The sequence below is a fragment of the Myotis nattereri genome, assembly GCF_964212035.1.
Source record: "Myotis nattereri genome assembly, chromosome: 16".
Classification (NCBI taxonomy): Eukaryota; Metazoa; Chordata; class Mammalia; order Chiroptera; family Vespertilionidae; genus Myotis; species Myotis nattereri.
This window is the reverse complement of record NC_138091.1, coordinates 19105100-19119786: the sequence shown is the minus strand read 5'-3', so window position 1 is coordinate 19119786 and position 14687 is coordinate 19105100. Positions and strand designations below refer to the sequence as shown.

Sequence of the window (14687 nt, the reverse complement as noted above, 5' to 3'; positions counted from 1 at the left end):
TGAGGCACCATTTCACGCTCCAAGTGCCTAACTGTGTGTCAGACACTGGGCTGGTCATAAAGGACACAATGGCAAACAGACATGATACTTCTCCTGAAGGGAAAAGGCTGGCAAAGGCAGATCTACATTAGTTCCAACTGCCTGACAATGAAGAGAATATCACATTATAGTGAATAAATGCGTAATAATAATGCAGCATTCATGTTACATTCATGTTAGAGGTAGTACAATAAGCTACTAAATAAATCAAATGAAAACCGAACTGACATATAACTTTCAAATCAGTAGAGGGAACACAATGAAACAAGAAAATCTTTATTAATGTAATCAATTACAACAAAGGGGGGGGAAGCTTTGACAAGTAAAAAACATAAAATAAAATAAAAAAAGTTCAAATGCATCATTAGTCAGTAAATGTAAGTAGGTTAAATATAGAACTGTACAAACTATTTACAAGCAACTTTCTTAAAATAAAACATCAAAGGAAGATGGAACATAAAGGAATAAAAAATGTTATTCTAAGTAAATGCCAAACAAGTCAGGTAGATGAAACAAAACAGAACAGAATCCAAAGTGAATAACATTAAAGAAGACAAAGAGAAATATTTACTAATAATAACATATAAAATCCACCAAAAAGATTTAACAGCCAGGAACTCTTATGCATCTAACAGCACAATTTCAAAATATACAAAACAAAAATGAATAAAAATATAAGAAAATAAGAAAGTTTCATGTATCAAGAGACTTTAACATACCTTTTATATCAGTCATTTAAAAATCAGTAAATAAAACAAGAAAATTATACAAAAAAAAAGAAATATAGATGGAAAAGAGGAAATAATCCAATAGTTTTTATTCATAGATGATATGAATTCTTACACTGGAAAACACAAATAATCTACAGATAAGTTATTAAAAATAAATTAGTTAGCTTAGAAATATTGCTAGATACAAGAGCAATACATAAAATCAATTCTATGTCTATATATCAGCAATATACATTAGAAATTAAAAAAGACATCATCTATAATCGAATTGAAAATAGCAATACCAGGAAATATAATGAATGCTAAACAAAACCATACACACACATACATACACACACACACACACACACACACACTATAAATTCCTGAGAGCATTTAAAAACAATATAAATAAACCAGGTGCACGGATTTGTGCACCGGTGGGGTCCCCCGGCCTGGCCTGCGGGGGTCAGCCGACCTGCAGTCCTACACCCCCCAAGGGATGTAGTAGTGCTGAAGCGGCAGGCAGCCCGAGCCCAGGCTGGGCACTGCACTGCTTCCGCTCATCCCAGCCCCACTGCGCCTGCCATTGCCACGGCTCGGTAAGCTCTCTACCGCCGCCAGTCCTAGGGCAATACTGGCGCACCCACGATTGAGAAGCGGAGCCCAGTCAGCCCCAGTGCTGGTCCCGATCCTGGTCCCAGTCTGGATGGGGGAGGGACATGCAGGGGGAGTGTCCGTGGGAGAAGCTCACGCTGCCGCAGATGCACTTGCCAGCCATGAGCCTGGCTCTGGCGCCCATTGGTCAGCTGAGCGGTGCTCCCGCTGTGGGAGCACTCTGACCACCAGGGGGCAACTCCTGCATTGAGCATCTGCCCCCTGGTGGTCAGTGCACGTCATAGCTACCGGTCGACCGATTGAATGATAGACTGGTCACTTAGGCTTTTATATATATAGATGGAGGGATATACATTGTTTGTTGATTGGAAAATTCAATATTATAAAGATATCAATTCCTCATCAAAATTCCATTAGGTTGCTTTTTATTTCTGTTTTCAGAGGAACAGGAGGATTGGTGGAAATTGACAAGTTCTGAACCTAAAATTTCTATGGAAATACTAAAGGTCAAGATTAGCCAAGACATTCTGGAAGAACAGATGGCAAAGCTATTCTACTGGGTATCAAGACTTAGAATAATTAAGACAGTGTATAGGAGCATAAGAACCAATATTAGATCAATGGAAGATAACAAGGGGCCAAGAAACTGACCCACACCTATGCAGACAGTTATTTTATGACAAAAGTGGCAGTATGCCACTTTTGGGGGTAAAAATAATTCTTTAAACAAATAGTGCTAGCACAATTGGATATCCATTGGGAAGAAAGCGAAACTTTTTTCTAGGAAATAACAAAAAATGTCTTCTTAATTTGGCACAGAGAAAAGCTTCTTAAACAGGATATAAAAAACAAAAATTCAAGAAAAGATTGCAACATTGGACTATAGTAAAATTAAGAATTCTGTTCATCAAAAGACACCACTGCAAAATTTAAAAGCAAGCCATGTCTTATTTCTAAGAAGATATGTACAATACAGATAACTGAGAAAGGTTCCATATGCAGAACACTCCTACGAAGAATTAAAAATCATTAAAAAATAAAGGAGGGAGGAAGAGAAAAAGAGGAAGTGAAAGACACAGAAGGAAAGGGAGGGAGGATTAGGCAAGAGACTTGAACTGGAATTTTAAGACATATAAATGGTCTATAAATATACAAGAAAGTACTCACACAATTACTCATCCAGAAAATGTAAATTAAAATCACAATGACAGCCTTACACACCAATCAGGTGCCTACATTTTTAAAAACTAATAAGTGCTGACAAGACAGGAGACTAGAATATAAAATGATGAAACTACTTTGAAAAAAATCTTTATCTTCTACAGTTGGATAAACATATAACCTATAATGTAACAATCGTATTTACAGGAATATACCCAAGAGAAACACATGTACTAAGAGACAAGAACAATCATAGTAATTTTCTTTATAATCATCCAAATCTGGAAAGAACTCAATAATTAAAACAACAGCTTTGGTTAGCAGCATGGCCTCTCCCTCATGCACCCAGACCCAGCAGAAGCAGCCACACTGTGGATCACTTTGTAGCTCTAAATTGGTGGCCTAGGGCTGGTCACAGGCAGTGTTTGACATTGACCTGCAGCAGAGTCCCTCCGAAGAGGCCCAACATCAGACCACATGAGATCATGCCCCAATTACTGCCACAAGGGGCACACCCAAAAGGAGATTTCAGCAGGCTCCAGACCCCCTGGGACAAATTCCATTTCATGGGGTCAGCCTCCCCATACAACAGCTTGTACACTGTCACTGGGGTCAACCATTATAGTAAGCCTGAAGGTCAGCCCCACTCACAGATATCTCAACAGCAGTCAAGGCTGAATTACAAGAAGGCTCACAGAACTCACACAAGGGACACTCCTGGACCACCTAGCTCAGGTGATCAGGTTACACTGAGACCCACAGCATATCTAGTACATGAGGCCACCATACCAAGACTGGGAGACACAGCAGATCTACCCAATATACAGAAACAAAATGGGGACACAAAGAAACATGCCCCAAATGAAAGAACAGGAAAAAAATCCCCAGAAAACAAACAGTAAATGAAACAAAGGCAAGCAATCTACCAGATATAGAGTACAAAACAATGGCTATAAGGATGCTCAAGGAACTTAGGGGAAGAATGGATCAACTCAGTGAGAACCTCAACAAAGAGATAGTAAGCATAAAAAGGGACATAGAAACCATAAAAAAGAACCAGTCAGAAATGAAGAATATACTGGAAGGAATAAATAGTAGGTTAGATGAAGCAGAGGATCAAATCAGCAAATTGGAAGACAAGGTAGCAGAAAACACCCAATCAGAGGAGCAAAAACAAATAAATAAATTTTAGAATGAGGACAGTCTAAGGCAGCCGTGGGCAAAGTATGGCCCACGGGGCCGGATCCGCCCGTTTGAAATGAATAAAACTAAAAAAAAAAAAAAAAAAAAAAAAGACCGTACCCTTTTATGTAATGATGTTTACTTTGAATTTATATTAGTTCACATAACATACTTTTGTTCTGGCCCTCCGGTCCAGTTTAAGAACCCATTGTGGCCCTTGAGTCAAAAAGTTTGCCCACCCCTGGAAGGGGCCTCTAGCACAACACAAACGTAAAACATCCACATCCTAGGGTTACCAGAAAGGGGGGGGGGGGAGAGAGAGAGAGAGAGAGAGAGAGAGAGAGAGAGAGAGAGATATCAAGGGATTAAGAACCTATGTGAAGAAATAATGATGGAACATTTCCTTAACCTGGTGAAAGAAAAAGACACACAAGTCCAGAAAGTACAGAGAATCCCAAAAAAGATGAATCCAAAGAGGTCCACACCAAGACACATCATAATTAAAATGCCAAAGGTTAAAGACAAAGAAAAAAATCTTAAAAGCAGCAAGAGAAAGACAGATACTTACAAGGGAGCTCCCAGAAGACTGCCAGCTGATTTCTCAAAGAAACATTTCATGTCAGAAGGGACTGGCACAAAATATTCAGAGTGATAAAAAGCAAAGACCTAAAACAAAGACTACTCTATCCAGCCAGGGTATCATTTATAATTGAAGAAATTAAGAGCTTCCCAGACAGGAAAAAACTGAAGGAGTTCATAACCACCATACCAGTACTACAATAAATGTTAAAGGGATTTCTTTAAGAAGAAAGAAAAAAGAGAAACATAATTACAAATAATAAAATGGCAATAAATATGTGCCTATCAATAATTACTTTAGATGTAAATGGATTAAATATCCCATTAGAAAGACACAGCGTAGCTAAACCGATAAGAAAACAAGACCCATATATATGCTATCTACGAGAGACCCATGTCAGAATACAAGACACGCACAGACTGAAAGTAAAGGGATGGAAAAAGATATTTAATGCAAATGGAAACAAAAAAATCTGGAACAGCAAAACATATCAGACAAAACAGATTTTAAAACAAAGGGTAAAAATGAGACAAAGAAGGCTATTACATAATGATAAAGGGATCCATCTCATCTAACAAGAGGATATAACCGTTGTAAACACTTATGTACCTAACATAGGAGCACCTACATATATAAAGCAAATACCGATGGACATAAAGGGAGAGACTGACAGTAATATAATCATAGTAGGGGATGTTAACAAAACATTGACATCAGTAAATAGATCTTTCCAGACAAAATCAACAAGGAAAGAGGGACCTTAAATGACTCAGGAGACGATATGAATTTAATTGATATTTTCAGAGCCTTTCACCCCACAGCAGGAGAATATACATTCTTTTCAAGAGTATATGGAGCATTTTCCAGGATAGATATATACAAAACAAGTCTCAATATATTTAAGAAGATTGAAATCATGTCAAGCATTTTCTTCAAACACAAGGGTATCAGAGTAGAAACCAATTACAAGAAAAAAACACCTTTAAAAACACACAAACATACTGAGGCTAAATAACATATTACTAAATAATGAATAGGTTAATAATGAGATCAAGGAAGATTCAAAAGATACCTAAGACAAATGAAAATGAAAACAAAAAAACCCCAAATCTATCAGACACAGAGAAAGCAGTCCTGAGAGGGAAATTCACTGCAATACAGGTGTACCTCAAGAAACAAGAAAAACCTAAAACAAATAATCTAATTTTTACCTAAAGGAACTAGAAAAAGAATAGCTCAAAGTGAGTAGAAGGAAGGAAACAATAAAGATCATAGCAAAAATAAAATAGAGCCCAAAAATATCAATATGAAAGATCAATAAAACCAAGAGCTATTTCTTTGAAAAGATAAACAAGATTGATAAACCTTTAACCAGACTCAAGAAAAATAGAGAGGACCCAAATAAGTAAAATTAGAAATGAAAGAGAAGTAACAACTGACACCACAAAAATACAAAGTATTGTAAGAAAATACTATGAACAATTACATGCCAACAAACTGTACAATATGGAAGAAATGGATAAATTCATAGAAACATACAATTTTTCAAAACTGAGTCAAGAAGAACAGAAAATTTCAACAGACCGATTACAACCAACAAAATCAAAGCAGGAATCAAAAATCGGCCAACAAACAAAAGTTTTAGACCATAGCTTCACATGGGGAATTTTACCAATTATTCAAAGAACTAACACCTATCCTTTCTCAAACTATCCCAAAAACTTCGAGAGAAGGGAAGACTCCCAGTGGGGAGGTTCATCAAAAAATTAAAAATGAAACTGCCTTATGACCCAGTAATTCCTCTTTAAGACTTACTTACAAAGAAATCCAAAACACTAACTCAAAAGAATATATGCACCCCTATGTTCATCGTAGTGTTATTTACAATAGCCACGATATGAAAGCAACCCAAGTGCCCATCAGTAAATGCATGGGTAAAAAGGGGAGGCACATATCTACAATGGAATATTATTCAGCCATAAAAAAGAATAAAATCTTCAGGTCAGTCAGAGAAAGACAAATATCATATGATTTCACTTATAAGTGAACAAAATAAATGGACAAACTAAATTGAAACAGACTCATATATACAGACAACAGACAGATGGCTGCCAGAAGAGAGGGAGCCGGGGGACTGAGTGAAAAAGGAATAGAGACAAAACAGTCAAGGGGATGTAAAGTACAGCATAAAGAATACAGTCAATAATATTTTAATAACTATGTATGGTGCCAGGCGGGTACTGGAAATATCAGAGGGACATTCTGTAAAGTATATGATTCTCTAACCACTATGCTGTACACCTGAAACAAATACAAAATAATATTGAATGTAAACTGTAATTTAAAAATAAATTTTTAAAAAGCACCAAAATAGAATCTTATGGAAAAAAGTACAGAGAACAATGATGTCATTCAAGTGCTACAATAATTTTTACCCATTAATCTCTAACATAGTATAAACATTAATCAACTGTGCAAGTACAGTCCATGCAATTCTGATTTTTTAAATTTGTGTTGATGATTATAGCAAATAAGCAATAATATTCAATAGAACATATATAAACAGATACATGCTGAAATTAAACATAGTTTACAAAGTAAAAAAAAGGAGAAGCATTCCCACTAAATCTGGAAGGCAAAATAATGTCTACCATTCGAATTATTACTGAATTAAAACCCACTGAAAGCAGAAAGAGAAAAAAGGAAAGGTATAAAAATTGTAAAGAGAAAGGCAAAACTTTATTTGTAGGAGATATCATCTACCTGGAAAAATACAAAAGAGTTAACTAACAAAATCTCTTATTTCATCAAATCTAAAACACTAAGTATAAACATCATTATTTTATGCATAATAGCAAATTCTAAAATATTGCCAATTAATTATGATATCACCAAATTTAAGAATGTATCCCAATTTCAGAAATGTTCAAATGTATACCTTATCATAGCAAATTAAAGATTTCAGCCAAGAACCAGACATAAGAGCAATGTACATATCCAACAGTTCTCCTATAAGGAGCAATAACCAATTTCAAAATTAATAAAAAAGAAGGTTCCATTCACAAGAGCAATAATAACTGGAAATAAACCTAACAAGGAATTTAGGCATGCATATGTATTCCTATTCAGGAATTCTTGTATGCAGAAAATTATAAAATTCAACTAAAGAGATGGAAAAAGAACATGGATAAATTGATGAGCCAACTTCATATAGTAAAGATGTCATTTTTCCCCTAAATAATCTATGAACTCAATGTAATACTAATCCAGATCCTGACAGCATTTTTCATGGGACTTGACAAGCTCATTTTAAATTCCTCTGAAGATAAGCAATCACCATCAGCAAAATTTTGAAAAAGAAGAAAAAGTTGCCTCATGAAATATTAAAATTTTCTGTAGCAGAAAAGACATCATAAGCAAATTGTAAAAGCAAGTGACTAAGAGAAAGTATCTGTAATATACGTATACCATAAAAGGATTAAGATCCTGATTATATAAAGAATTTCTATACATCCATAAATAAAAGACATAGACCCCAGCAGGAAGATGGCAAAGGATATTAACAGACAAATCACAGAAAAGGAAATAGACATGAAAAGAAACAATAATCTTCCTCACGAGGAATCAGGGAGATACATTATAAAATAGTAAGATACCATTTTCCACTGAGAGACTGGGAAAAAATTTAATCTCATTATATAAAGAACTTGGCAAGGACATGGGGAAATATATACTGATGATCACTGCTAGTCAAAACATAATTGTACTAGAGGCCCGGTGCACAAAAATTTGTGCACTCGGGGGGAAGGGGGGGTCCCTCAGCCCAGCCTGTGCCCTCTCGCAGTCTGGGACCCCTCGGGAGATAAAGACCTGCTGGCTTAGGCCTGCTCCCAGGTGGCAGAAGGCAGGCCCAATCCCTAGGTGCAGCCCCTGGTCGGGCTCAGAGCAGGGCCGATTGGGGAGTTGGGGCGCCGCACCTGTCATGCACAGAGCAGGGTGGATTGGGAGGTTGCGATGCCACCCTCAGTCACGCTCAGGGTAGGGCTGATTGGGGGGTTGGGGCACCACCCCCAGTCACACTCAAGGCAGGGTCGTTGGGGAGGTTGCGGCACCACCCCCTGTCACACACAGAGCAGGGCCAATCAGGGGGTTGGTGAGCTCCCCGCTGTCACTCACAGAGTAGGGCCAATAGGGGAGTTGGGGCACCGTCTCCTGTCACACACAGAGTAGGGCGGATCAGGGGGTTGGGGTGCCGCACCCTGTCACACTCAGGGCAGGGCCGATGGGGAGGTTATGGCTCTACCCCATCACACACAGAGCAGATCCCGTGGGGGGCGGTTGGGGCATTGCCCTCTATCACCCACAGAGCAGGGCCGATCATGAGGTTGGGGCGCCGCCACTGTCACACTCAGGGCAGGGCCGATGGGGAGGTTATGGCTCTACCCCGTCACACACAGAGCAGGGCCCGTGGGGCGGGGGGGTTGGGGCGCCGCACCCTGTCACACACAGAGCAGGGCCGATCAGTGGGTTGGGGCACCGCACCGTCACACACAGAGCCACAGGGCGATTAGGGGTTTGGGGAGCTCCCCCCTATCAGGCACAGAGCAGGGCTGATCAGGGGATTGGGGCACCTTCCCCTGTCATGAACAGAGCAGGGCGGATAGGGAGGTTGTGGCCCCACCCCGTCACACACAGAGCCGCAGGGCGATCAGCGGGTTTGGGCACTGCCCCCTGTCACACTGATCCCGGTGCCGGGAGGCATATTACCCTTTTACTATATAGGATAGAGGCCTGGTGCATGGGTGGGGGCCGGCTGGTTTGCCCTGAAGGGTGTCCTGGATCAGGGTGGGGGTCCCCACTGGGGTGCCTGGCCAGCCTGGGTGAGGGGATGATGGCTGTTTGCAGCTGGTCACACACCCTTCAGGGTGGGGGTCCCCACTGGGGTGCCTGGCCAGTCTGGGTGAGGGGCTGAGGGCTGTTTTCAGGCCAACTGAATCTCCCAACTGCTCCTTTTTTTCTTTTTCTTTTTTATTCTGGGCCAGCTTTAGCTCTGGCTCCAGCTCTGAGGCTTCTGCTGCTGAAAGAAGGTATCTGGTTTGTTTCGGTTCTATAATCGAAACAATGTATAACTCCAGCTCTGAGATCCCGGGCTTGCTGAAAGCAGGTTTCTGGGGTTTTGTTTAGCTTCTATATTTGTTACAATGTTTCTTAAACTGCAGGCTCAGAGGCTGGCAAGGCAGGTGGGGAACGTTGGTTTCCTCCGTCACTGAAGCAAGCAAGCCTCATGTTAGTTTCAAGCTGCCTGGCTGCCGGCCACCATCTTGGCTGGCAGTTAATTTGCATATCTCGCTGATTAGCCAATGGGAAGGGTAGCAGTCGTACGCCAATTACCATGTTTCTCTTTTATTAGATAGGATGCCCATTTTCAAGGACAAGTTGCCAATATATGTCTAATTGTGCATACCACGTAAGTTAGCAATTCCACTTTCTAGAAATTTACTACTATATAAGTAGATATACTTATCCTATATAATAAAAGGGTAATATGCAAATCGACAGAACGGCAGAATGACCGGTCGCTATGATGCGCACTAACCACCAGGGGGCAGACGCTCAATGCAGGAGCTGCCCCCTGGTGGTCAGTGTACTCCCACAGGGGTAGTGCTGCTCAGCCACAAGCCAGGCTGACGGCTGGCAAGAGCAGTGGTGGTGGCAGGAGCCTCTTCCATCTCCGCATCAGTTGGACATCCCCAAGGGCTCCCGGACTGCTAAAGGGCGCAGGCCGGGCTAAGGGACCGCCCCACAACACCCCTGCCTCCAGTGCACAAATGTCATGCACCCGGCCTCTAGTATGTATATAAAAAGATACATATATATATCCAATGTGCATGTGTATATGAATCTATCTATCTATCTATCTATCTATCATCTATCATCGTTAAAATGAAAATTTAAAGTAGGGCTCTACCTTCCAGCTCTGTGGAATTTACTTTGGGTAGCCCAAATGCTGTATGTAGGAAAAGGGAATTCTACTTTTCCATGGTCCCTATGGAAGAATATTCCAGTCTCCAGCCTAGTTCAAGTATACCTATTGAGAACTAGGTTTTAAATCCTAACTTTCCCCTCAATGTAGGAAAATGTTACAGTCCAGACAATTCCAAAGAATAAAATACCTTGCAATGAACACTTTAGGACACTTACCAGCAAGAACCTTCTTTGCCACTGAAGGTTGTCTTGTTTCCTTTGGAAATATCTTCTTTGTTACAAAGGGTCTCCTCTCGCTCTTTGGCAATGTACTTTGCGATCTCTCTAAGGGCCGTGGGCTATCAACAGGAAATTTGCTGCTAATTTCAGTAAAATTTTTCTTCACCTTTTTTGGTGACAGTTTCTTTTCCAAGAGGGATTCCAAAGCCTGCCATGAAACAGTCAATTATTCTCTTTGTTTACCTCCTAGTGATTAAAAAGTCTGACTTTTAACCACAAGACTGAAAATGAAGACTCCAGAGAAACGTGTTATTAAATGGCTATTTCTAATGATTAAGAAAATACTATTCAACTTAATTTTAAAACTTTATTATTTAGGACATCAAGTTAATAAAAGCAATTCTGCATGTTCTTTTACATGTGAAGCTCACTAAAACCATAGCAAAAAATATAGAGAATATGAGTACTTTTTTTGTTGTTAATCCTCACCTGATGATATTTTTTCCATTGATTTTTATTGAGTGAAAGGGAGGGAAGAGAAGGAGAGAGTGAGAGTGACACATCGATTGGTTGCCTCCTACACGCAACCCAAGAAGGAGGGGATCGAACCTGCAACCCAGGTATCTGCCCTTAACCAGGAATCGAACCTGTGACCCTTTGGTGCGCAGGTCAAGACTCTAACTACTGAGCAACTGGCCAGGGCAATATGAATACTTTTAAAGGCATTCAAGTCCTAAAATTAAGCATTACCACTTTAAATACTAACCACAGTTTTCAGAATATAAACCTACATGCTTTTAAAGCATTTTAATTCTCAATAAAAAACTCATAAACTCAAATAATTTTAAGTAGGCAAACACTTTATATACATTTTCATAAACTAAAGGAAACTCTATGTGTCCCGTGGCTCTGGTCACTCATTACCACAATGGTAGATCTCTGTCCCCCTTTCTAACAGAGGCACCTCCTAAAACAAAGTACTCCCTCACTCATGACCAGTAAGGGCCTGGTGTCCATCTGGCAAATACAAATTAAAGACAATTGAAGTAGCCAGGGAGGTTTAGTTCAGATGACAGTAAGGCAATGACAAGGTAAGCTGTGGGATGGTACATCAACAAGAATAAACTGCGTGCACTATGGAATACTTTCAAACGTGGGAGAGATAAACATTGCGTTTAAGAAACATTATGTTAAGGCACTCTTGCTTAAAATCTGGGAAAGTAACTAGATAAACTCTTGAGATCTTTTCTAGGGTTATAAAGATCTATTCTCTAAATGAAATAATTGTGACCAATAAATGTTTCTTATGGGTAAGTTTAGAAAACATCACATGATTTGATATACTGTCTGAAGGTCCACACTGGACAATAACCTTCTTGATAGAGAGTTCTAACTACCCAAACATCACCAATGCGTTCACAAACACATGCTGGATAAGGGACTTGTAAAGGTAGAGGAGCCTTAAGGACTTCCACGCTAGTTAATGGTGACACTGGTCTGCTATTAGCCCACCAGGCTCCCCGCTACAGCACCTCTCCTCTACAGCCCACAGCTCACTGTGTCGCACTGACAGACAGGTCGTCCTTTGATTTGTAGATGAAAATATGTGGTGTAGTGGAAATAACAGTGGCATGAAATAAGAAGATAGGAATTTGATTCCCAGCTCTCAAGGGAAGTAATTGTGTCATCTATCTAACCTTAGCTTTTATAAAAATTTTATCTGTAAAATAAGACATACTGCAAATCACAGCACTGCAGTAAAGATAAAATGGCAAAATTATGTGGTAGCACTCTGTGAACTTTGGAGAGCTATCAAGATTTAAGGCCATGTTGTCCTTGTCGTCTCTGTGACCAGTAAGAAGAAAGAACGCTATTCATTCCTTACTAGTACATGCCAACTGTGATTTCCCGAAGTTCCTAGCCATATCACAAGACTTGAGGCTCTGCTTCTATATATCTTGAAACGTCTTTTCCCACAAATCTCTCTAGATTACATGCTAATATTCTAATTAAAGCACCAGTTTAAGATTGCTTTACTGTTTTCCTTTTCTATGCTAATAAGTTCTTTATTAAATGGCAGAGCCAGGAAATGGAAAATTCTTTTTAATCAATGGACCTGGTTAAGGGTTTTTATATGTTCTAGATTCAAATAACCAATTCTCAAAGAAGTGAAATACAATATAATAGACTAGACCAGCAGTCGCCAACCAGTGGTCTGCCAACCACTGGTGGTCCGTGAGGTCTGAAAGGTTGGCGACTGCTGGACTAGACTATAAAAACAAAAATAAAAAAAAAATGAATAAAAAAATAAAAATGAAGCCCAGCCTAGCTGGTTTTTCTCAGTGGATAGAGTGTCAGCCTGCGGACTGACGGGTCCTGAGTTCGATTCTGGTCAAGGGCACATGCCTAGGTTGCAGGCTCAATCCCCAGTAGAAATATGCAGGAGGCAGCCTATCAATGATTCTCTCTTATCATTGACGTTTCTCTCTCTCTCTCCCGCTCCCTTCCTCTGTGAAATCAGTAACAATATATTTAAAAAAGAAAAGAAAAAGTTCCTATTTCTAGTTTAAAAAAAAAATGAAGTCCTTTTACTGCCCTCAGTAAAACTTTAATTTACTAGTTGTAGCAGTTTTGTCTGGTATTCTGCATAAACCTCAATGAAACTTGGAGATGATAAACATTATTTCCCTGCTTAGAAAAAAACATACTTTTGCGTCATCTCATACACCGAAAGGTTGTGGGTTGGGTTCAATTCCCAGTCAGAGCACATATGGGAGGTAACCTATGGCTGTTCCTTTCTCACATAGATGTTTCTCTTTCTCTCTCTCTCTCTTTTCTCCTTTCCCCCCTCCTCTCTATAAAAACATATCCTTGGCTTAAGCATAGGTGATGGATGTGGACAACAGGGGGTGAAGATGAGAGCAAGATTGGGGGGATGAGGGGACATTGAGGGGATAAGGACACATTTGTAATATCTTAATCAATGAAGGGAAAAAAAAATAAAAATGAAAAAACACACACAACATATCCTTGGGTGAAGATTAAAAAACAAACCAAGAAACAATGCATTTTTAACAACAATAAGTCAATTTCATACCTCAATTTGTTGCAGGATATCTATCACCACATCAGAAACGGAAGAATCAGCATCCACCTTGGCAGAACAGAGCGAAAGCTGGCGGATGAGACTGCCCAGTTCCCGATACTGAGCAGGAAGTGGGTGCTCCCCTCGGTCAGTAAACTGCGTGACAAACATCTGTAAGGCCTGAATGGCTCCTCGATAGGCAGATGCCAGCCTGGACATTGCCCATGACTGGCAATAAGTGAAATATGAGAAGTTATTTCCATATTCAGAAGTTCCTGACATTAACCCCACCCTTAAGAATATTTAGTCTACCTTCTTTCTATATTGAACTATTTCTAAGGGGAAAACGTTTTCATAGTAAAGGGAATTGTAACGTTTACAGATTTCTAATGACAAAGTCTTTTTCTCCCTATTCTTCATTTCTTACAGCAGCAGCAACAACAGCAATCTATTTTCAAAAACTGTTCCTTGGAAGGCAACCACAAATTCAGAATATTTAAGGTGCTAATGCCCTCACGTACAGGTTTCTACAAGCACTGAAAATGGTATTATGCAGAGAACACACATGATACTAACAACACACTGGAAATCCAATTTAGAAATAGTAAGTATTAATCATAATTAAGTTGCATCATACCTTCTTAGTGTGTTTAATATTATGTGGACTCAATTTATCCAATTCTTCCTGGATTTCTCTAACCTGTTTTGTAAAGGGGGGAAAAAAATGAAAACTTTGTACCTTTCCACTGATTTTTTTTATAGAAAACAGCTTGTCTTGTCCAAATATAACCATTATTATTTCAAGTCACTTGAAAATCAGACAAGGCTCTTCATTCATGTACCCCCAAAATAGATAATTGGTTTTCCACCACTTGGTCCCCAGTGTAAAAGGAACTAAACATGAAGGAGGGAAGGTGCAGGTGACTCTGAAAGGTAGGAGGCCAGCTCACAGTCTTCAGCGGGTCCTGTTACAGAGCCCTGGGAGTCTTTACAGCAGAGGTCTGACAGGGTAGCATTCATGTTTTAAAACAATCTCTATGATAGCAATATAGAGTAAGGACCAAAATAGAACCCAAAAGGAATACAGAACAAAATCTAACTCACACAT

The 14687-nt window shown here is 39.6% G+C and overlaps 1 protein-coding gene across 2 annotated transcripts in view; it reads right to left on the bottom strand.

Annotated features, from left to right (window-relative positions):
• The window catches only part of KIAA0753, a 56737-nt gene that overhangs the window by 33292 nt on the left and 8758 nt on the right, over positions 1 to 14687 (bottom strand). For both annotated transcript variants that reach the window (XM_081109009.1, XM_081109010.1), the window contains exons 5-7: positions 14217 to 14279; positions 13592 to 13807; positions 10492 to 10702 (exon numbers count right to left, since the gene is read on the bottom strand). In XM_081109009.1, coding sequence (XP_080965135.1) covers positions 10492 to 10702; positions 13592 to 13807; positions 14217 to 14279 — 490 coding nt within the window. The remainder of the gene's footprint in view (positions 1 to 10491; positions 10703 to 13591; positions 13808 to 14216; positions 14280 to 14687) is intronic.